Below are 22,869 nucleotides of genomic sequence, written 5' to 3'. Positions count from 1 at the left end.
CCAAAGGATTTCAAAGGCTGAATCAAATGCTGTACTTGCTTTCTTTTCCCACTTTCCAATTTTACCTTTGTGACAGAAAAAGAAATATGCCTCAGTCTTCCTGATGACACTGAGATACATGAACTATCATCTCCCACAGAAAAGGGGGGAAAAAGCCACCAGGTGACCACTCAACTCTCGGATGTACCCTCGGCTCCTCCAGGAAAGCACATGGATTCTCGGGGTTACCCCTTTGACTGAGCGCAAGAAGCATGGTGGGAAACACAGTGAGACGCTCTGGAGAGATTAACTATTGTGTCCCTTCCCTTCACTGCCGGGTTCTTAACACGACACCAAACAGCCAGGAGGAAATGAAGTTGACATCACTTGAGGTGAGATGAAAACAATGCCAGGAAGGGAAAGAAAATCCGTGTAAAGAAAAGGGACACTAAGAACGGCCATGCCTCTCAGGCACTAAGATTCACAGGTCCATAATTGTTTGAGGTCTGCAGTATAGTAGTGATGCCTTTCATCCACCCTTCACCTCCAATGCAAGACCGAATATGGCCTTGTGTGCCCCTGATATGAAATCTAGAAAAATCTCTAGATGCTTTGAAACAAACAGCTAAACATGTGATCTGACTTACAGCACCAGTCATTGGGCATATGCAAAACAAGGATTTGACTGCCTGCATAAGACATTTTCAATTCAACCTTGAGGAGCCAGCTCAATATTAGAACATGCCTTGTTGAGCCCAAAAGAGGAAAAGGCATTGTGCAGCAATTAATAAATGTTTCTTAATAGTGATTAGTTCCTCCCTTATGCTATGCTATTGTGAAGAGACGCCAGAAAGCTCCATATAATAGCTCAGATCTGGAATCTGGAGTCTGGGGAAGAACAAATGTTTGGGACTCATTCTCTCCTGCTCACTCAAGGAAGCTCAAGTCTGATGGCCGTAAGGACAGGAGGCAAAAGGCCACCTGTTCAGCCAGGAAGGCTGAACTGTGGGATAACTGTTCCCACAGTTATAACTGTGGGAGAGATGGCTGGGTAGGTGGAAGACAGGGGTTAAAAACAATGATAAGAATCACCTAATAATCACCTACTTGGAAAATGTGTCTGCAGATTCTGCCACGGTTCTTACAAATCACAAAGAGCTTTAATAATGATAACGCGGTACTTCTCTCTTATTTCTTTGGACAAACAGGAAGTTTCCTATGCCATGCAAAGTCTTTAATCAGATAGATGGCATTGCTCTCTTATACAAAATTATGCCCTTCCTTAATACAATTCCAAACTATGCTTTGGCCTACCCTCTCTTGCTTGTTCACAGCAGCCAGAACCCCAATAGTGCCACACTTTATCAAACCACCTGCAACCCCCTGCCAGAACATTATCAAGCCCAATTCAATTGGTTCCCCTGAAGGAGGGCTCTCCCGGACTCCAGGTAAGGGTTGTGAGACGGAGGCGGCCCCCCGTTTCTTTTCTCACCTTGGCCCTCATCCTGCGTCTTCCTCATTCTAAACTGTTTTCCCTTTTATTTCATTCTGTGGCACTTTAGGGAGCAATTCCATTAACTGTAATAACAGCGTAGTAATACAAAGAACGTCATTTTCTAGTGTTAATAACTTTCATTTTCAAACCACTTGTACGCTCCAAAATTTAGCAAAGCATAAATTTCTCAAGGCTAGCAGGCACCAAATTTGGAGCTTTAAAGTTCTGTTTCCTTGGGGTTTGTAATCAATCTATGTACAGAAGAATTGGAATGCCATTTAAAGTCAGATTTGATGCTCACACTGCTAGCTTTACTGATGGAAACTCATCTCTGTGCATAAAATAGGCACACGGAGCGTTGGCAAAAGGACCAAAAACCATATGAGGAAATCATGACCACCTGGAAGAGGATCACCACTGGTGAGATGTCTACATCCTATCCCTTTCCAGAATTTGAATTTCATAGCACTAACAGGGATCCCAACTTTAGACTGGTCATCAGGAAAGAACCAAAGGAAAGAATTCTTTCATTAGCATCACGTTCAAATTTATGCAGAACTATCACTGCGTTCCATCTTATTCTGGTCACTGGGACCACAAAAGTGACAGTGGGGTCGAGAACGGTGATCTGCAACCCTGGCTACCCCTTTACTATCAACTTGGGAGCTTTTAATAGATGTCACTTCCCAGGCCCCTACCCACCTCCCATCCCACCAAATCAGAATTTTGCAGGGTGGGGCCATGAGATCTGCATAGTTTCTTAAAGTTCCCCAGGAAATTCTAAGCACATGGTCAGGACTGAGACGCACTGACACTGGGAACTGAAGACAGCAAGGGAGTAGTCAGCACATTCACACTTCCCTGAGGTTGTTGAATCAGTGATACATTTTAGAAGGCTTCTTTATCTGAAAAAGGAAAATGTTAACTTCTGACAATCAGAGCAAACGTACTTTGTTTGAATCACCTCATTTGTCATCACTACCTCTCCCACCCAGCTTCCCTGCAGCAGCTAAGTGTTCGTGGGATGCGGATCTTACTTCCCCGGCAAGACCGTGAACTATTAGACGGTTCTCCACAGTCTTGGGCACACAGTAGGTGCCACCTGGTTTGTTACTGGTAGCCAATGAGAAAGATTCTGCAGAAAGCTGACCATGTGGAGAACGTTTCAGAACACACAAGTGTTCAACTCTTCTAGCAGGGGTTAATTTTGGACTTGGGCTGAATGATGGGAGAAGGAAGCACTTCCCTAAGGATTGTGCCGCTAGAGGCCGCTCTGAACCAGATCCTTGCTAAGTGGCTTTCCGAAGTACAAGCACATCCAAGGGAAAGAAGGCTGCTGAGTAGCACAGGGAGTCATGGCAACATCAGGGTTCCTATTTTTAAACTTGTAGGTGAGCAAGCACACAAAGTGCGTGTGTATACCTGTGGGGGAGGGGATTCTGGTATATTTCCAAAGAATATTCTTTTGAGGTTTTGAGTTTGCAGGTGGCTAACAACCTATGACCATCAGATCAAAGAACTAAACTAGAATCTGTTCTATTAGAATGGTTTTTTTCTCTTCCTTAACTCCGTTATCTTGTTCTCCACCAGAAGGGACCATTTATGGCCTCGTGTCCAGAAGTACCGGGGAATTTTTGATACTTTTAACCATCATATTCTGAAATTCTGATCTTTGTTTCTTAGACTTGTTCTGCTAGCCTCTTCGACAACTCATATGGTATTACAAGAGAAAGAGGTCCCAATCAGCAAGTTAAAAGAAGTTTCTCTGGATGTCCACACTCCTCATGAGGCCAAATGGATGATGTATATTGTCTGTATCCCCACCATCCAGCACAGGATCCAGAACATGGAGTCAACATATCTAGTGAACGTGTCACTAATTCAACTACCAGTGAATGGAATATTGTGAGGCACAGAAGAGCAGCCCCCCCCCCCCACAGTATATTTTTTTCACTCCCACAGGCATCATTTTTACTTTTCTCCAATCACTGGCTACGTTTCAGCCTTACACAAATCCAAACTTCTCCCGCTTGTCAAAAATGAATAGTGGCCCTGGAGGACATTTGTAAATCATGACAGAGGCCAAGGTCTTGTTTTGTTTTATTACATGTCCTTGACAGTATTTTCAATGGGTCTGTAACCTCCAGGCACTTCAGCAGATTTTAGAACAGAAAGTCAGCTCTCCCTTCAGTTCCAAGGGACTTTCAGGTCTACAAAGACTACAAGTTGCTGTTGTCCCAGATGTGGGCTAGAGGGCTTCGGAATATATGGGAATAACGAAAAATTAATCATCCTTTCCAATCCGAAAAGGAAGGCAGAAGCAAGATACAGCAAGGCCGGTAAACAGAGATGCGATGCACTTCAGGACAGATGGAGAAATAAGCAGGCTCAGACTGGGACATCCCTACCACGCGTGCACTGGACGCTGTTCCCAGAGTGATTCTGGATTTATCATGGCTTCAGGACAGGAATTCAGCAGAGGCCAAGAAGGGAAACTTTATTACAAAACCACCCTGTCCCTCTGGCTAATGGTGTGTTCACATAGGTCCCAGTCCTGCCTAACGGACTCCACCTCCCATCTCTCTCCTTCTGAGAGATGGCTCTCAGAAGGGTGGACAACATGGGGCAAAGTACACCTGGAATCTATAAACACTTGAGTTTGAAACCCAAGTAAAGTGGGCGAGTGACTTAAACTTCCTAGATCTCAGTTTCTTCCTCTGAAAAATGGAAGTAATAATGCCTCTGTACAGTACATTTTAAGATTCAATAAGGCCTTATAAAGCACTTGGCACATAGTATTCACTCAATAACATTTTTTAAAGTAAATTTTCTAAATTGCTGAAGCTTAGTATTTTTAAGTACCAAGCTTTTTCTTGATTATAGGAAGCCGTTTAAATGGAAAATTTTAGAAAGGTATTATAGAGTTCTCTGACTTCTTAAACCAAAGATAATCAATATAATTTAAAGCTCTTAATAATGACCTAACAATGACTATGCTATTCTTTATACAGGGCTGCCTTAAAGGGGGTATATGCTTCCTGGGGAGTACACGGCAGTTTGCCCCAGTGGTCTTAGACAAGTGTTCCTTTCACGGTCTTCTGCTGGGGTTTTCTAGTACTTTATACACTTCATCGTTCTGCTTGTTATTTCTTAATGCTGCTAGCTGGCCTGAATGATTCCCATCATGTTCATCATTTCTAAGCTGTTGTCATCTGGGAGATCAGATAAGCAAATATCTCAGATAGCACTGGTTGCCTACCGAAGTTATATCCTTTACCACCTCTCTGGTTAACAGAACTTTGATTTTTAACTGGGCATCTTACCGCCCAGGTCAAAAACTAAACTTGTCAGCTTCCCTTGCAGCTAGCTGTGGCCATTGACTGATTTCTGACCAGTGGACTATAAGCAAAGTATGGGACTTCTGGGTAACTTCCTTCAAAAGAGCTTAGCCTCCTTCCTAGCTGTAATCTGTTGCTTGAAACTGGAGTTCCGCAGCCATATTGGGCATGGGGGTGAAGGCCACACCCTACAAACAAAAACGTTGAAAGGTAGCAGGGATCCAGGTCCCAGCAATCATGTAGCTACCATACCAGCTCTGGACAGACTGCCTAATTATGTTTAGTAACCTGTTTAAACTTGGGTAGTGACACTGCATGCCATGTCTAATGTAACTGACTCTACAAGCTGCTTCTTAGGAGTACGTACAAAGGTAGAGTAAATGAACTTTAAGCTAACATAAACCACGTTTACTTTAGGACAAGAATTTCCTGCCAGTGATTTTAGTTCAAAGCCCTTTTCTGCTTTCTTCATGGTTCTTGGTTATGCTCTGGATACATAAGGCTGCTGCCTGGGTCACCTCTCCTCTCCCAGGTAGCAGAGGGAAGACTATGCATGGACACACGTGTAGTGTGGTAACAGAACAGTGAGAATAAAGACCCTGGGTAGCCTATGGGGTCACGATTTTACATCCCAGGCTACAACACACACACACATACACAGATACCTAACTTTTTCTCTAGTCAATAACGAGAGCAATTTGACATATTAAAATTTATGTAGTAAACCACATTATCACATTCTATTGTGCTATTTTTTTTTTTTTTTTTTTTTTTTTTTTGCCTAAACAAAAACCCTTGGTAGAGGTTTGTTCGGGGCGGGGGGGGGGGGGGAAGTGGGGGAGAGTGTCTGGAAATACCCCTGGAGAAAATGGAAAGGAGGTTAAGTATCTGAGTCTTCTCTATGCAGTGAATATAAGAAGCCCTCACATGTTTGTAGTGATGATTCAGTGAGATTATATAGATGAAGATTCTCTGTAGGAAAATGGTCACTTTTATGATCCTCCCGATTAGCCAGTGTAATGAACTTGAAGTTTGTGATCATCAGCCCTTAAGTCAAACACGAAGTGTATTTTGACACACATCCTCATCTGGACTCCTTCTGGTAGCTCTTTCAGGGGATTGTGAAAAGAACTGCTTAGCAGGAATATAACATCATCACAGCGCGGCTGCCATGGCTTTTTCCTGTTGCTTCGTCAGGAAGAATCTTTCCTTTAGAAAAAGACGACATTTACGGATTTCTTAAAAGTATGTAGAACCACTTGACGACGGAGCGTACCTCCTTTGCCCAAACAATGAACGTGCTGGGATTCTTAGCACCCATCCTTATGCTCATGGGGACTTCAAAAATGGAATTTAGACTGGAAGGAAATACCTTGTTGGTATTCACAGAGCCAACTCCAGGCAAGCCATTCCAAAAGGTTCCTCCCAACTTCTATCCCATACACAACCCTTCTCAGGTGATCAACTAAACAGTCTCGGTGGTAAGAAGAACTGGGGAATCTGGTACGTAAAAGCGTTTTTATCTAGTTCTTCTGATACGCTCCTCCATCCGACAGATGTAAACGTACACGCGTGAATAGGTGTTCTGTGGATGGAGAACACACGCACGTGAATGTACATGCATGTGCATGCGAGCACTCCACACATATGGTCCTTGGTGAACATTGGCAGTCAAAGGCAGGAAAGGCTTTAAAGCTTTTAAAGGAAAGCTGGTGAGAAGAGAGGGACAGCAAAAGATCAATGAACAGAACAACCCCATCGAGAAAGAGATGGGAAAGAAAGAAAGAAGGAAGGAAAGATGGGGGGTGGAGTGAAGCAGTGATGAATGAGGAGAAGAGAAAGCCCGAGCAGCGATGGAGGCAGCAGGCAGCCCCCGGCCGGCTGCTGCTGCTGGAAACCGGACAAGGGGGAACAGATTTCAGCAGCGGGGAGCTCTAATCTGTCAGCAGCGGCTCCTTCATGTGTGACCAGCCAGCCCAGCTCGGGGACTGGTGCCAGTCTGGGCACGCTAACGCTAACCCCACCAGGCCCTCCCGGAAGAGAAGGAGCCACTGGGAAAAACCGTGAAAGTCGAGGGAAGGTTCCTCTGCCTCAGCTGCTGCCGCCACCACCCTCCTGGCTTCTCCACAGGCCCGTCTGTGGGGCTGGTTCAGACCCCTCAGCAGCCCCTCGTGAAGGTCAGTCATGCTGAACAGCCCACTCCTTCCAAATCCTCATCGGCCACATCAGGTCCTGGAGAACTCCCTCCCCAGGAGATGACCACCTACGTACGCCCGACAGCTCCACTGGAGAGGAGACAAGAGATGGGCTCCAACCTGGATCTGTTTGAAATGCGTGAGGTCTTCTATAGAGGCAAAAGCCACAGAACTATCTCTGCTCTCAAGAAGCTCATGTTAGGCTGACCTTGGCCGGCTATGGTCCAGCCTCCACGCAGGCTTCCAGCCCATATCTGTAACCATAAATGACAGCACTCTAGCTTTCTGGCAACTCGCCTCCATGCTTACCTCCACCCAGCCAGCCTTTATTCTCTGGTGGGAAGAGAGAGCAGATGGAGAAATGACTCCCACTCAATTCCTAAATAACGCCAGCTTCAATTCCCATTAACTGTGAATTTGCACCCTCGTCTGGGTGAGAACCAGGGGAGCAGGAATCGTGGGGCTATTGCCAGCCCAGGGCAAAGGCTAACGGGACAGGCCTGGCTGCCTGCCAGCCCTTCTGAGGACCCAGTCAAACAGGCAGCGCGCTCTGTGAAGAGTGTGGCTCCTCCCTTCAGGACACCTGGGTCCTGTCCTCACCCCACCTCCAACAGACAAGCGACCGCCCTAAGCCTCTGATCCCACATTTGTAAAATCATTCATCATTCTACCATCTATTCTGTGAGAATACATGTATTAAAAGGGTCGGATTAGAGGAGCACCGAGGACCTTTCCAATTTTGATTTTTAAGGGAAGCAAAGGGCTCTTTGAGCTTGGTTAATGTGCAGCAGAAGGAGAGGCTGAAGCCTGATCCCTGAGGCAGGGCCAAGCCAGATCCTGACATCACATAGCCTAAGCTGGGGGGGTCCCTGGGCGTCATGTCTCTTAAGAACATAAAATGAGGACAGTGCTTCTTATCTTCATTCGTGCTTTTATCTGCCAAATATTTATCAAGCGCCTATAATGTATCAGGCATCGTGCTGGGAACACGGAGGTTAAAAAACAAAATCCTGCTCTCATGAAGACTCAATTCAACTAGGAGGACGAAGACAACAAAAATACTTAAGAATAAAACGTATATGTCAGATAAGGGCTACCAAGAAAAATGAAGCAGGGGACAGTGACTCTTGGGAGGGTGGGCATACAGCTGTCCTTTTAACGGAGGGATAAGGAACATCTCCCGGAGACATGTGCATGGGTCAGGATTTTTGTAAGGATCGTATCAGGTAATCGCACAAGGTCTGGTGCGCAGGACGTACTCAGAAAGACACCAATGCCGGACTTACTAACCCCCACAGGCTGGCTGCCAGGGGGGCTACTTTTGAGCACAGACTTATGACTCCTTAACCCTTACCAATGCCACCAACCCACATCCTTTCTGAGGCAGAATCTGCTATTCAGAATGGGGCCCGTTTTCTCCACTGAGAGCCTCTGCCCTCTGCTCTTTCTTCTTTCCTCTCTGAGACCATCCTATTCCTTCCCATAGACCATGTACCGCCCGTGTCTTCTCTCCCAGCACAGACGTGATCTTCTCCCACCTCACACTTGTCCTCCAAGAAATGGGATTCTTCTCCCATTCACTCTCGCTTTACCCCCTGCCCTCTCCTCCTCCAACTGTAAACAGTTTTTTTTTTTTTTTTAAAGGAGGAAGAAGAAGAAGAGCTGGGCGGAAGGGGATGAGGAAGAAAACAGAAGAAAGAGGAAAGAAATACCAACTAGGTCATGGGTATGTTTTAAATTTTACAAGCCAGCCTCAGAATTAAACAGTGATTGTGGGAAGAATCACGTAGCGGTCCGCAGGTTAAGTATTTGCGAATGCTCTTCACAGGTTTGAATTTCAGGGAAGGAAGCAAAGATCACTTACTGAACTGACTATACATCTGATAGGAGAATATGGAGGATGAGAAGAAAACGGAAGGGTCTGAATAATCCTCAATTTAGTCATTCTTCCATGGACAGTTATAGCACTGAATAGATCTTTTGGGAGGGTTATTACATTCCTCAGTTATTCCTCCTGCCTCCCAATTTCTATCTCCATCTATACCACTGAGCAGATATAATCTCTCTCTTGCTTTGCTACGTATTCATATGAAAATGTAGCTTTCCTTAGATGCCAGTCAATTTCTTTAATCGGGGGAAGGTCCACTATGCCTGACAGCCCACTTCTAACTATGCTTTTGCAGAACCTTTTGACTGTTCACACATAAATTATATTAAATAATTACACTTAATACATATTTGCCTTACCAGAAATCTGCCTATGCTTGGCACTCCATGAACATTTACTAACTAAAAGATGGGTAATAACCAAGCACCTCTTGCCCGTAATTGTCTAAAAACTAACAGACTCAATTTCCTGTTTATTTCTTAACTTCTCAGTGCTTTTCAGGCCAAGAGAGTCAAGTGGGCATCCCAGCTACTACAGTGGGTCCAAGGATAGGGAGTCTGCCCCAAAGTTAGAGGAGGATAGTGTTTACCACGGTTCTTTTAGGAAGAACTTAACAGAGCCCCTTTCTTCATATCAGCTATCCTTGCTTCTCAAAGGCTGGGCCAGGAGGAGGAATCTGGCCTTTTGAGACAGCAACTTTCACGGGGAAAGAGGCTGCAAAAACAGGTGTTGGGTAGGAAAACTGAGAACACCAGGGGGAAATAATTAGGCAAGATTCATAAGAGGTTTGCTTTGTTGAGATCCAGCCATCTCCAAGAACATCTACTTTTTTTCCAAAAGTGGGAAACATGAGTCCTCAGGACAGACAGCAAGCCCGGAGGTCAGTGGCCAGTATGCCATCACCTGAGTGACAGAAACAGACTTAGCAGAGTATTGGAGCGCACATTCCGAAGGAAAATAACCATTAACTGCTCCCCTGGGGAAGTGATAAAAGAAAAATCTAGACATGTGCCTACTAATAGCTAGCAATTCTTCTCTAGCTCAGGGGAATAAAGACAGGTTTAGACAACTAGCCTAATCACTTTCTAAACACTTTCAGATCATCTGGTACCAAAACGTTAAGACTTTTCTCAGGAACTAAGAAGATCCTTCACTTAGACAATACATGACAGAAGAAATTATTCAATTCTTTCAATCAAATAAAGTTCCCAGTTGGAAGAAAATTCTCTCTCAGCATGTCTTGGGCAACAGTATGAAGCACTGTACTACATTTACTAATAAGGCATATATGAATGCTACAAAGTCCCAAAAGAAAATTAATTCTTATTAGTGTACAAAAAAGAAAGAAAGAAAGAAAGAAAGAAAGAAAGAAAGAAAGAAAGAAAGAAAGAAAGAAAGAAAAATACAGGAGCCCTGTTAAATTTGAATTTCAGATAAACAAGTTATCTTTTAGAATCAGTATGTCCCATGCAATATTTGGGAACAGATTTTTGCGAAGAGAATTAGCTGCTGTTTATCTAAAATTCCAATTTAACTGTGTTTCTGTACTTCTCTCGCAACCTGTTAAAAAGCCTTGTCCAGCAGCCTAGAATCCATCTGGAGATAGTCACCCAAACCATATCTGGCCAAGTTCCAAGGAACTAAGAAGTTATCAGTCAGGAATTTGGATTGACACCTGATAAATAATGTTCATTTCAAGGATCCTCTCTGAGAATGCTTACAACACTTCCTTCGGTAACTAACAAGTGAATCACTTCCAACGTGTGTCTCTCTTTGGGTTTCGGCAGTAACACAGAACCTCCGCTCCCTGTCCCCTAAATCTAGATTTATCAACCTCCCTCACATGGAAAGAAAGCCAGTTTGGTCAGGTATAAAGGAGAGCTTCACCACCCCTTAGGAGGACAGGGCCTATTCATGTTTCTGGGTTTTAAGGAAAGTGACAGGAGAAGCCATTTCCTGACTCTGTATGCCTGGTGTCATCCTGGGGCTGGGTCATTCCCAGATACCTCCCGAGGAGGCTTCTTCCCACTGCTGCTGCTGCAGAGACATGAGCAGCAGGCCAAGGAAAAAGTCATCCTCATAAAACAACCAACCATTTGCAACAATTTTATTTGCAAAGATTTCCTGCTGTGGCTAAATGATGTGGCTGCTTGGTTTGTTATTTAAAAGAGTGACCCTAGTGAGCCCAGAGCTCTGAAGGGGGGAAAGAGGCTGATTTCAGACCAGGATAAGTAAGAGGAGCTGGGACTGAGCGTGCCTAATTGAATTCCACTGATGATTCTGAGCTCTGTGCCACATGATAATAGCTTAGACTTTGAAGACAGCTCCTTATAGTCCCTGTTAGGCAACCCCAATCTTTTTGGGGTCCTGATAGAGAAGGTTATTAAAATATTCCCAAGAGAGGTTAGAGATTGGATTCAAGAGCCCTGAGGAGCTGCAGTTGAGAGGATGGAGGGAAAAGATGGGGTGCATAAGGGATGGAGCTATATGGGCAGGGGAGACAGCCAAGAGAAGAGGTCTCACAGGCAGTAGATACAGAACCCCAGGAAAAAAAAATTTGGGAATTGGGGCAGAAGAGAAAGTTCAGAGAGGAAAGATCTTAGTGGAGAAGCACTCTGATGAGTCCGAAGACACTGTGGACAGTATGGGAAAGTGGTAAATCACGGTGGACTTTTTGCCGGACTCTGGTCCTCAAGGAATTTATGAATAATCTGGACTGTGTCCCCCCTGTTCTTTGTAGGAGGGCTATACTTTCAAAGATGGAGGCGGGTATTCGTGGCCATCTTGACAAGAATATCTGAGGAAGGAGAAGAGAGGACTGAGGAGGGCTCCCTTTCTGAGCGGCCACAAGACACGGTAACAAAAGTTAGAACCAAGCATGACTCTTAAAGGTGCAGTGGTCAGAGACCAAACTTCAGAGAGACTGCTTGCATTCTAACGTAAAGTAAGCCAAAGGGGAAATGATAATATCCACAGATGACTGTGTACCCAGAGGAGTTTTAAGATCAAAGCAGGCATTCCTGAACCAAAGTTTATGGACTTTAACATCCATTTGATTTCCTTGTGTGGTTTGGCAGACATTTTGGCCTAAATATTTTTCCTTGTTAGCATTGGTTTTAATGAACAAATATTTGGTGATCTGCATCAGATTTTAACTTAACACTAAAGACAGCAGGAGAAAACATGAATGTAGAGAACTGAATAAATAGTAAGTTTTTTTTAATCTTTAGGAATTTATTTATTTCTTTATTGAGAGAGAATGAAAGAGAGAGAGAGAAGAGAGTGAGAGAGCAAGAGAGAGAGAGCGAGAGAGAGAGCGAGAGACAAAGAGAACATGAACAGAGTAGGGGCAGAAAGAGAAGGGAGAGAGAATCCCAAGCAGGCTCCACACTGTCAGCACGAGGCCCGATGCAGGGCTTGAACTCATGAACCATGAGATCATGACCTGAGCGGAGATCAAGAGTCGGACGCTTAACCACCTAAGATACCCAGGTGTCCCATGAATAAACAGTAAGGTTTTAAAGGAAATCTCCATGATCTCGCAGAGAGGAGCAGAACAAGAAAGGTCCTGTGGAATAGGTATGCACTAGGCAGCTCAGCATCTTGGAGGAGGTCATTCGTGAACTCCAGGTGTCCTTCTTCCCTCTGCCACATAGGACACTAAGAGTGGGGGGACGTGGAACTAAGGACAGAAAGGTCACTGCTTTCACAGAACTTACAGGGACAACATATAACAAAGCATAGAACTAGAACTGTTGGAAGAAATGGAACTGGCTGTATTGGGGGAAACAAAAGTTACACTGAAGGCAGGTAACAGGGCCCCATTAGTCCAGGGTCCAGGAAAGCTGCCTCCATGAAAGTGATGTCAGGACCAAAGCCTAGGGAATGAAAATGAGGCAGGTGAAGAAGCTTCTGCATTTATGTTCTGGTGGGAAGGGGCTTCTGGGGAATATATTCAAGGCAGAGAAGAGAGCTAGAAGCAAGAGAAAGAACACGGCATTTTCAAAGAACTAAAGCAGGTTCAGTATTGCAGGAATGGAGTGTTTGAGGGACAGCATGGCACGAGACAATTTTGGAAAGACAGGCAGGCCTGTACAGTGGAGGACTTTGTAAACCATATCAAGGAGATGGGACTTTATTACAGGAGCAATGAAAAGCCGTTGAAAGGCATTATGCAGGAGACTGATGAAATCACATTTTCATTTTAGATCACTCTGGGTGCGGTGTAGATTGGAAGGAAGCAGTACTGGGAGCCAGAAGATATTTACGAGGCCCTGCAGCAATGCAGGTAAGAAGAGCCGAACTGGGACGTGGCGCAGGGATGCAGACAGCGAGAGCACTCCAGAGGAGATCTGTGGGGAAGGGCATGGTCAGCAAGGAGATGGCGGGAATGTGAAAGCCAGGACACCTTTGGAATTTTTATGTTAGCTAACCGGGTACTGGGACGTACCCTTTGTAGGTGTACCGATTTGTCTGCAAGAAGATGGAAGAGTAACAGGAGAGAAAGCAGTTCAGCTTTGCATATGGTATGTTCTAAGGCTCCATGGCATCCAAAGGAACATATCCACTCACAGTTGGCAATACAGACTGGGGGCTCAAGGGAGAGGTTTCAGCCAGAGAGGTCATTTGGGAGAACTTACATTAGTTGTATACTTGGCAATGGAGGACAGAAAAGGAGGGTCTAGGACAAACCCTGAGAAGCACCAACATTGAAGAAGAGCCTGCCAAGGACCTGGAACGGAAAGACTAGAGAGGTCGGAAGAAAATCAAGACAGTCTGCATCAAATAAGCAGTGACAACTAGGGATGGCAGAAAGCATAGATGAAGGTGGGATAATATTAGGACTGGATCACAGATTGCATTAAAAGTAGCTTTAGTTTCAACTCTGAGTTAACAGCTTAGCTCAGAGGCTTTAGTCCAGCTCCCTTCCAGAGGTTAAACTAGTAGGTACACCTTCAACCTCCACTAAATGTATTTCAACCTTCCCAGAGTATACTTTGGTATTTTATGTAAGCTGAATGGTATCCGAATAGGTGTTTTCTGCATACGTTTCTATTTGTTGGATGGAATTCATAACGAATTTAAAACGGATGCCCAAAACATACTGTTGAGTAAAAGAAAGCCGGGTCATCAAACAGCAGGGGTAGTTATATTTCCATTTATGTAAAATTATAGATTTATATGGATGTAGGCATACACGCACAGGGAAATACCTAGAAAGATGTTCACTAATTATTTCTACAATGATTCTCTCTGGTTGGTTGTAGCGAAGGTCATTTTTTCTTTCTCTTCTGGGCTCTTCTGCATTGTTTGAGTTTTGACAATGTTCTTGTGTAGCAGTTTTATACAAATCACAGAACTACAGAAGCCTAGTATAGAATCTTCTGCCCTTCATGGTCACACAATACCCGCAGGAGGATGTGTTGGAGGCGTGGCTGGATTAGAAGGTGAGGTCAGGGGAGCCGAACTCCACCTAGATCTTCTTCCTACTGAAGAAATCAGACTAAGAGCAACTATGGAAGCTGCCTCTACAGCACCACCTTCATGCTTAAGGGCAGAGAGGAGAAGCGCAGGAGACAAAATCCAAGGAAAGAACCCTCTTCATGTGCCTACAGACCCACGTCACCTGTTCTCCATTCCTTCCCGGTACAGCATCATTTCTAAGGTAAGGGGATTGGTAGGTCCTCATGCCTACGTGCATGGTGTCTTTTATAGTGATCAAGTACGCAGGGCCCACAGAGGTCCGTGTACAGCTCCAAACTGAACCCCTTACTTGCAGAGTGACCATGGACAGTATACTCCTACGAACCTTATTCTCTTGTATCATAAAATGGAAACGGCTCTTAACACCTGCCTAATAGAGTATTGCTTTGAGGTTAAGGAGGTCAAACACCCATAAACACTTAGAGGAACACCTAGCACACGGTAAGTGAACAATAAGTGGGAACCATGTTGTATTTCTTAGAACAGGAACCCAGCACAGCGAGCTTTGGATCTGAAACACTCCCACCATCACAAGCCATGGCCATCCCAGTGGCCAGCCTTCAACCTCTGACATCTTGAACTGCCCTTCCCATAGTTTCAGAACCTCCTCCAACCCCAGTCCTAAAAGCCCTCCTCGGACCTCTACCATCAGTGTTCCACACTCACCTATTCAGCATGTTGGACTGGTAGATTCTCTTCTCATGGGTGTTGTAACAACTGCTCTTGGGCTCAGGGATGAAGCTGTGTTCAGACAGCATATCGGAAGCAGCGGTGGTGATTATGGCAATTCCATCCCTCACTCTGGCAGGGAGGCCATAGTCCCATTCATCATAGGACACAGAGATGAGCCCAGTGGGGAACTCCGAGGGCACTGTGTCTGTATCCCCTGCCACCAGACTAGGCACAATCCACGTGTAGCCGTATCCAGTCAGCCCTACTGAGTTAGCTACTTCAAAGATATAAGTGGCTTCTTCCTTTGTACAATAAAGAAGAATGATGGGGCTTTGAAGTTTCTTGAGCTGGTTCTGGATCTTAGAATCTCCATCATCCAGGGACATGTCCAGCAGGAGGACTTCCTCTAACTCCCAGCCCACGAAGCTGTTCTCGATGGTGCTGCGAATCTTGTTTACAAAGTCCTGGTAGCCAGGGAAGTAGGTGGTGACGATAGAAAAGATGTACCAGTCATACTCTTCCATGATGTTGAGCATTACGGAAGCTTGCTGCTCAATTGATGGGCCAAACTGGAAGAACATGGAGGATTCATCCTAGAATAGTAAAATGTAAAAAAAAGAAAAAACCAACGATGGTAAGGGAGAGTTGGAATCAATTGGGTACAGAGGTTTGTGTTCGTTGTTTACTTTTTCACATGATGCCTTTTAAAATGAGATGTTTGCATTGCAAACATTTGTAATACCTCTCTTCCTAAAACTACCTCTCGGATTCTCTGGAAAATCAACATAGGTGTATATATTCTCATTGTCTGAAATCCTTGGAGCATAGGGAAGCTTCCTATCATCAGATACGTTAGTATTTCTATTGCAAAACACATACAGAGTTGTATTAGATGGGACAGAGACTCTAAATGGCCTCACATCAGCTCAGGTCAGGTGTCACTGTCAAATTGAGTTCTAGGAACACACACACTTTTCATTTTGTGAGCCTTCTGAACTTATCACAACGGTGGATGTACATCACTCAATCAGAGTGAATAAATGGAAATGCCATCAATCTATCCTTAAACCTATTGGTGGAGGCGGTAGAAACGCACTGGCCTCACAGGTGGGTGGTACTCAGGTATGGATGGCCAGAGAAAAGCACATGGTAGCAGAAGATTTAATCAGTGTATTTTCTAGAAAAATATAATGGATGAATTAATAGCACATTTAGTATTCCATCTTGCACTGTGACCATGAGATCTGCAAGTTAGAGTAAGGCATACGTAGTGTATCTGAGCTACAGGTTAGAAGGAAGGACTTGTACTCAAGCTCATGTATGATTAAGGTTTATTTCAGAGCAGCACACATAAGACTGTTCTTTCTCTTACTTGTTTAATACCATGGGTCTCGGTCTGACCAGTGCATTATACATATAACCTTCTGTCAATTCTGAGAATTTTCTGTTTTCTCCCTCCTTTTGAGGGAGAAGCCATTTTAAATTTCTCCCATTTTATTTCACCTGCTGCTCTGAGATGTCAAGCCCTGCATTTTATCTCTGCCTTACAGCTAAAAAAAAATCTAAGACCACAAAATGAAGACCCTCTCGGCCTTGTCCTTCTCCCTCAATCCACCTTCCCCTGACTTCCTCCTGGGTAATGGCATCTCTTTTCTTGGTCAGTGCCCCCTATCTTTTATCTGATGGTTCATCTCCATTTTAGAACAATCCAGGCTAACAAAATTGTGTCTTTCTAAAAGGGGCAGTTCTTTCTCATCCCCAAACGAGAGCTTCAAAGTACAGTCACAAGAGACCAGGCTTTTAAACAAAATTACATGGTGATTTCTTAGTTCACGAACATAGTTGTGTATAGCTGAGAAATTGCTGCGTATTTTTTGGGTACCCACTATTGAAAAAAAATACAGGTTGGGAAATATCCAGCTGGTATCCAAAGACCCTGATTCGGCAATGAAAGCTGCCAGCCCCTTGGCTCTGCCAGAGCTATGATTGCTTCATGTGGCTTGAACTTTTCACATTTCCCACAGGCAATCCAGAATGAAACAGTAGAGGCTTTGTCATTGGAGGGCAATTCTTTCTGCTAAGAGTGAAATGGTGCTTATCATAGCTTCCTCCTCTGTCTTAAACATACAGTCAAAGAGGAGCTTCACAGGACCAGAGAATTCGGGGAAGCAGAGAAGGTAAGGCAACAAGAATGGGCAGGAAGGAGTGGGAATTGATTCAGAACACAGTAAGGGCTTCATGTGTGTTTCCTCCAAACTGTAACTGGCCCCTGCCCGTGGTCTCCTACTACAAAACAAGTACTATTCTTCAGGTAACATTGATTTTGTCCTCAGGTTATAGGATTACAGTGGGAATCCTGGTTAAAAGTTTATTCCAAGATTTGTCAGGGAACCACAACAGGGAAGGAAGGCCAGTGACAGAACCTCCCACCCAGAATGGCTTTAGAGAAATGGCTATTTGTTTTCCTTGTTATTGCCAGATAATGTTTCATTTGAAGATTCCCAATATTCCCTTTTTCACTTGAGTTTTCACAAAGCCTAGTGGATATAACAAAATGACAAAATCTTCCAGATATACCGTAAAATGTATAGACTAAGAAGGCACCTGGGTAGATCAGTCGGTTAAGCATCCGACTGTTGATCTTGGCCCAGGTCATGGTCTCACAGTTCGTGGGGTCGAGCACAACAGTGGGCTCTTTGCTGTCAGTGTGGAACCTGCTCGGGATTCTCTCTCTCCTTCTTTCCATGGCCCCCCCCCTCAAAATAAATAAACTTAAAAAATATTAAAATAAAATAAAATGTATAGGCTAAAGATAAAAGGGACCCTAATTGTAAACAAAGTAACTCAACCCATTCTATGATAAGGGAACCTCTCATCACAAGGGAGTTCTTAACACCCACAACTCTCCATCTATCATGAGACCACTGGCTGGTTCAAATAGACAGAGAGCATGCCCTGAGAGATAACCCATGAGGGTCCATAGTAAATGAGTCCATGCTAATGAAAATAAATTAAAAAAAAAAAATTCTAAAATACCAACTCTACCCTCTCCTCTCTTAGTCTTTTCTCCCCCTCCCCTTTTTTTAAGCTTATTTATTTTGGGGGAGCAGGGAAGCAGAGGGAGAGAATCCCAAGCAGGCTCCTTGTTGTCATCAGCGTTCGATCTTACAAACCATGAGATCAGATGAAATCAAGAGTTAGATGTTTAACTGACTGAGTCACCCAGGCGCCCCATCTCTTAATCTTCTCTTAAAACTTGCTCACAATTATATATGAGCTCCTAAAGAAACCATCAGCTACTATGTGAAGAAATCCAAGAATATATGGTGAAAGTAAGGAGAGAGAAAAACTAATATGGCTCTGTCTCACCCCCACCATATCCTCCTCTTACCTAATTCTATCATCCTCCACAATCATCCTTTCTGACTCCTCTCTCCCATCAATGCCCAGTTCAACTGTTTTATCTTGCCAATCCTTCATTAAATAAAGGATGCCTTACGTGACCATTTTATTGTGGCACCAAGAAGAGGTTAATGAAGCCAAACAGAAATCAAGAGACAGAGTTATAGCTTGGGCAAATGTTTTCTGGGATAATGAGCAGTCCAGTGTTATTAATTTAGTTGACACAGCAATCTGGTATACAGCAGTTGGGAATGGGACAGCTCTTTTTCAACAAAGCTTTGGGCTAACTATAAGTTGCAAGCAGTGACAGGCTTTGCAAATTATGGCTGAAGCCACAAATCAAAGAGCAATCTTCATGTGTGCATGGAGTGGAAAGGACTGGTGGCCACACATCCATCTTTACAGGCACCCGGCATGCATTGTGATCACCACAAGAAGTATCATCTTCTAGGATGAAGGACAGGGATATAATTCAGTTTGCAGCTCACTATGCTTCCCCACTTACATTTTTATCTCCTAATGAAGATTCCCAGCCACATTTATTGCATGAATGTACTTCTTCACCTTGCCTTTCGAGCAGTTTTGAAGCATTCACATATAAAGGGCCACCATGACTGAGATAATTAACACAGGGAAGGTACAATTGTACATTAGATTCCATCAGTCTAGAACCATTATGTTGAACCTCCATCACTGTGATGTTCATGGTGTTTATTTGCTAATAAAAAACAAAAACAAGTACTTTTTCAGTCTATTATTGGTCTCCAAAATAACTGCTGAAACAATTAGCAGTGTGTGAGATTCCTCTTCTGTATCACCCTGATGCCCTACAGATACACTTCAGAAATAAAAAATCAGGAGTACCTGGGTGGCCCAGTGGGTTGGGCATCCAACTCGTGATTTCGGCTCAGGTCATGATCTCATAGTTCCTGAGTTTGAGGCCCACATCAGGCTCCATGCTGACAGTGCAGAGCCTGCTTGGGATTCTCTCTCTCTCTGCCTCTTCCCTGCTCGTGTGTGTGTGTGTGTGTGTGTGTGTGTGTGTGTGTGTGCGCGCGCGCGCACACACACACACATGCATGCACTCTCTCTCTCATAATAAATAAATAGACTGGAAAAAATGATGAGAAATAAAGGATTAACTACTGCAGCTGCTGCTGCTAATGCCCCTGCCAATAGGTTTCAGCTATCAGCCCACTTTGGGAATTGCATCAGCTGAAGAGAACCATCTTGCCCAAAGTCATGCCCCTTCCCAGGATAAACTGCCCTGAATGACTGGTCATCCTGGAGTGTAAAGACCTGGCCCTCTTGCCCTGACTCTAGACAACTCTGAAGGATCAACTGATTTTCAAAACTTCCCAAAGGGTCAGCTGGAGCTTCCTTTAAAAGTGCCTGGGTGACTCAGTTGGTTAAGCGTCAGACTTTGGCGCAGGTAATGATCTCACAGTTCATGGGTTTGAGTCCCGCACTAGGCTCTCTGCTGTCAGCACAGAGCCCACTTTGGATCCTCTGTCCCACTTCTCTCTCTGCAGCCCCTACTGCATGCATGGGTGCACTCATTCTCTCTTGCTCTCCCTCACTCTCAAAAATAAATATAAAAAAAACTGCATCACACCTCGGGGCACATGGGTGGCTCAGTAGGTTGAGTGTCCTACTCTTGATTTCAGCTCAGGTCACGATCCCAGGGTCTTGGGATCAAGCCTGTTGTCAGGCTCCAAACTGAGTGTGGAGAGAGATTCTCTTCCCCTACCACCATTGACTCTAAAATAAAATTTTTAAAAAAATGCATCACATCTCTACTTCTCCCTCTGCCCAATCTTCTCTTTTCATGGCAATGATCTCAAGAACACTCTCTGAAGAACCTCCTGTATGTTAACCTTGGTTTCAGTGTCTGCTTCCCAGGGAACCCAACCTGAAACTATTCAATCCCCGTTTTCAACATGGAAAATAGATGGCCTAAAAGAGAACATAATATCTATTTTCAAATACAGAAATGACCTATATGTGAGAAAGACAAGTCTTTGCCCATTAGCTCCAGAAGAGAAAACTGGGACTAATGAGTAGAAATATTAAACGTCATTATTCAGTTCAATGTAAGACATAGATGTGCAAAAATTACAACTACGTAGAAGAGAATGAAACTCACAAGGTTTCTTCGAACTCACGTGAGTTCTCTGTTGCTATACGCATTTGAACACTAGCCGATTTTTATTTTAAGTTTATTTATTTATTTTGAGAACAGAGAGAGAACATGTGAGCAAGGGAGGGCCAGAGAGAGAATCCTAAGCAGGCTCTGCACTATCAGTAAAAACTCACAGACCTGTGAGATCATGACCTGAGTCAAAATCAAGAGTTGGACACTTAACCAACTGAGCCACCCAGGCGCCCCAGAGGCTGATTATTTGATAAAGGGATTCTCCCCAGCACTCGGCCTGGAAAACACATGCTGACCTTTAAGGCCTAGTTCAAGTGTTAGCTTTTCATGCATATCATCTTTCCTAAGTTCCCCAGGTAAGTTCTCTTTGCCCTCTGCTTTTACAATATTTTGTACGTGCCTCTATCTTAATATTTATCACACAGGAAGGATATATCCCTCTTCCCATAAAAAACATCTTTCTCAAGAGCAGGAACTGTGCCTTATTCATCTCGGTATATCTAGGTAGCATATGAAAAAAATGTTTCTGTATGAATAATAAAATGAAGGTTCCTTTATTGGGTATGAGATTAACTGAACTCTGACAGTCTAATTTGGTTCCAAAGTTCTATGTTGATATCACATATCGACCTCATAGTCAGCAGCTATGCTTAAATAGTTATATAAACTGCACTTTTATAAAATGTGATGGGATTCCCTCTTGGAACCAGGCAGAGACGCAGAAAATACTAGTGGTCACTCCCTTACCCCTCTGTGACAAATTCCTTGAAAACATCATCTATACTCCCTTCCTCCAAATCCTCTTCTCACATTCTCTATCACACTGACTCCAACCAGACTTTTGACTTCGTTGAAACTCCTCTTGTGAGGCACAGAGGTGACCCTGATATTGCCAACTCTAACATGCACTCACACTTACCGTTAGAGTCACTAATGTACCCTCCAGACTGAGAAGACCCTTTGATACCAAAAAATGAAACAAACCACTCTCTACTGTTTACACAGAGTTTTGTTCATAGTAACTCACTGAGAGGAGTGGACAGTCCACAGCAGTCCACAGCTATTCTCCAGCCCTATCCAGACCTTAATCCCTAGCTTTTGTGGAGTGAGAAGCATGGTGGTGAGGTCACAGGGTAGTTATCTAAAGTGGCGACGTCTGTGCACAAGAGGATCTCTACTAGTTATCCAAAATGGTGCCACCTGTGCACCGGAGGGGACCATAAATGTAGGGCCAAATATGGAGCTGGTGTAGGAGTCAGCATTCCTACAATCCATCCTTACCTATGAGCAGCATTTGACATGGTTGGTAATTTGGCTCCTACCTATGCCTTCCTTGGTTTCCAGGGGTTCACATTCTCTTGACCCTCCTTCTACCTTACTGGCTGTTATTCCTCTGTCTCCTCTGCTGGCTCTTCCTCTTCCTTCTGACCTTTTAAAGCTTTGTGTCCCAGGGTTAATCTTTGGTCCTCAAGCCTCTTCTATCAACATTCACCGCTGCTGAGATCTCACCCAATATCCTGATTTAAATCCTATTTATATGCCAATCACTCTCACACTTCTTTCTCCAACACTTCAAACTTCTGTATCAAACTACCTGTTCTATATGTCCACTTGGATATCTTAGAAACGTGGCCAACATTTCCAAAACTGAACTCACCCTTTCCCATTTCAGCTAAAGGCAGGTCAGTCCCTCTAGTTCCAACTCCTCTCTTTCTCTGGAGCTCTACATCCAATCAATCAACCTTACTGCCAACCTTCATAATGTATCTAGAACACAGCCTATTTTCACCAGCTCTGTCTGAGCCACTATCATCCTTCACCCAGTCACTGCAAGAGCCTGCTAACTGGTCTCCCTGCTCTGCCCCCCACCCCAAACCCTCTATAGTCTGAGCTCAACAAAGAAGCAGGATTATCCTTTTAAAACTTAAATCATAAGATGTTATTCTCTGCCCCAAACCCTCAATGGCTTCCCAATCCACTAAAAAGAAAAAGCCAACACCCTTGCTTTGGACCCCAGTTGCCCCATGGACCCCACACCCTCCCACCCTCCCTCTCACTCTATCCATGCACTCTAACCTTTCTTGAGCACACACACTCCTGCTCCAGTTATTGTAGCTATTTTCTCTGCCTGGAACACTCTTCTTCCAGCTATCCACAGGGCTAACATGCACCTGTTTCAAGTCTTTGCTAAACCTCAACTTCTCAACAAAGCCCAATCCTGATCCTGTAGTAAAATACTAACACCTGCCCAATCCTCTCAT

At 44.1% G+C, this 22,869-nt stretch overlaps 1 protein-coding gene across 3 annotated transcripts in view; it reads right to left on the bottom strand.

The window, feature by feature from the left end:
* GRIN2B (glutamate ionotropic receptor NMDA type subunit 2B) overlaps positions 1-22,869 on the bottom strand; it is a 419,821-nt gene that overhangs the window by 172,144 nt on the left and 224,808 nt on the right. For 2 of the 3 annotated variants that reach the window (XM_086714036.1, XM_086714037.1), the window contains one exon: positions 15,046-15,644. In XM_086714036.1, coding sequence (XP_086570162.1) covers positions 15,046-15,644 — 599 coding nt within the window. Of the gene's footprint in view, positions 1-15,041; positions 15,645-22,869 lie in introns of those variants that run through there. The other variant, XM_086714038.1, reaches the window with a different exon arrangement.

Source organism: Puma concolor, chromosome B4, assembly GCF_028749965.1.
Source record: "Puma concolor isolate L17-30 chromosome B4, mPumCon1.1.hap2, whole genome shotgun sequence".
In the NCBI taxonomy this organism is placed as follows: domain Eukaryota; kingdom Metazoa; phylum Chordata; class Mammalia; order Carnivora; family Felidae; genus Puma; species Puma concolor.
Note: the sequence above shows the minus strand (reverse complement) of the source record. Positions and strands in the feature narration are given on the sequence as shown.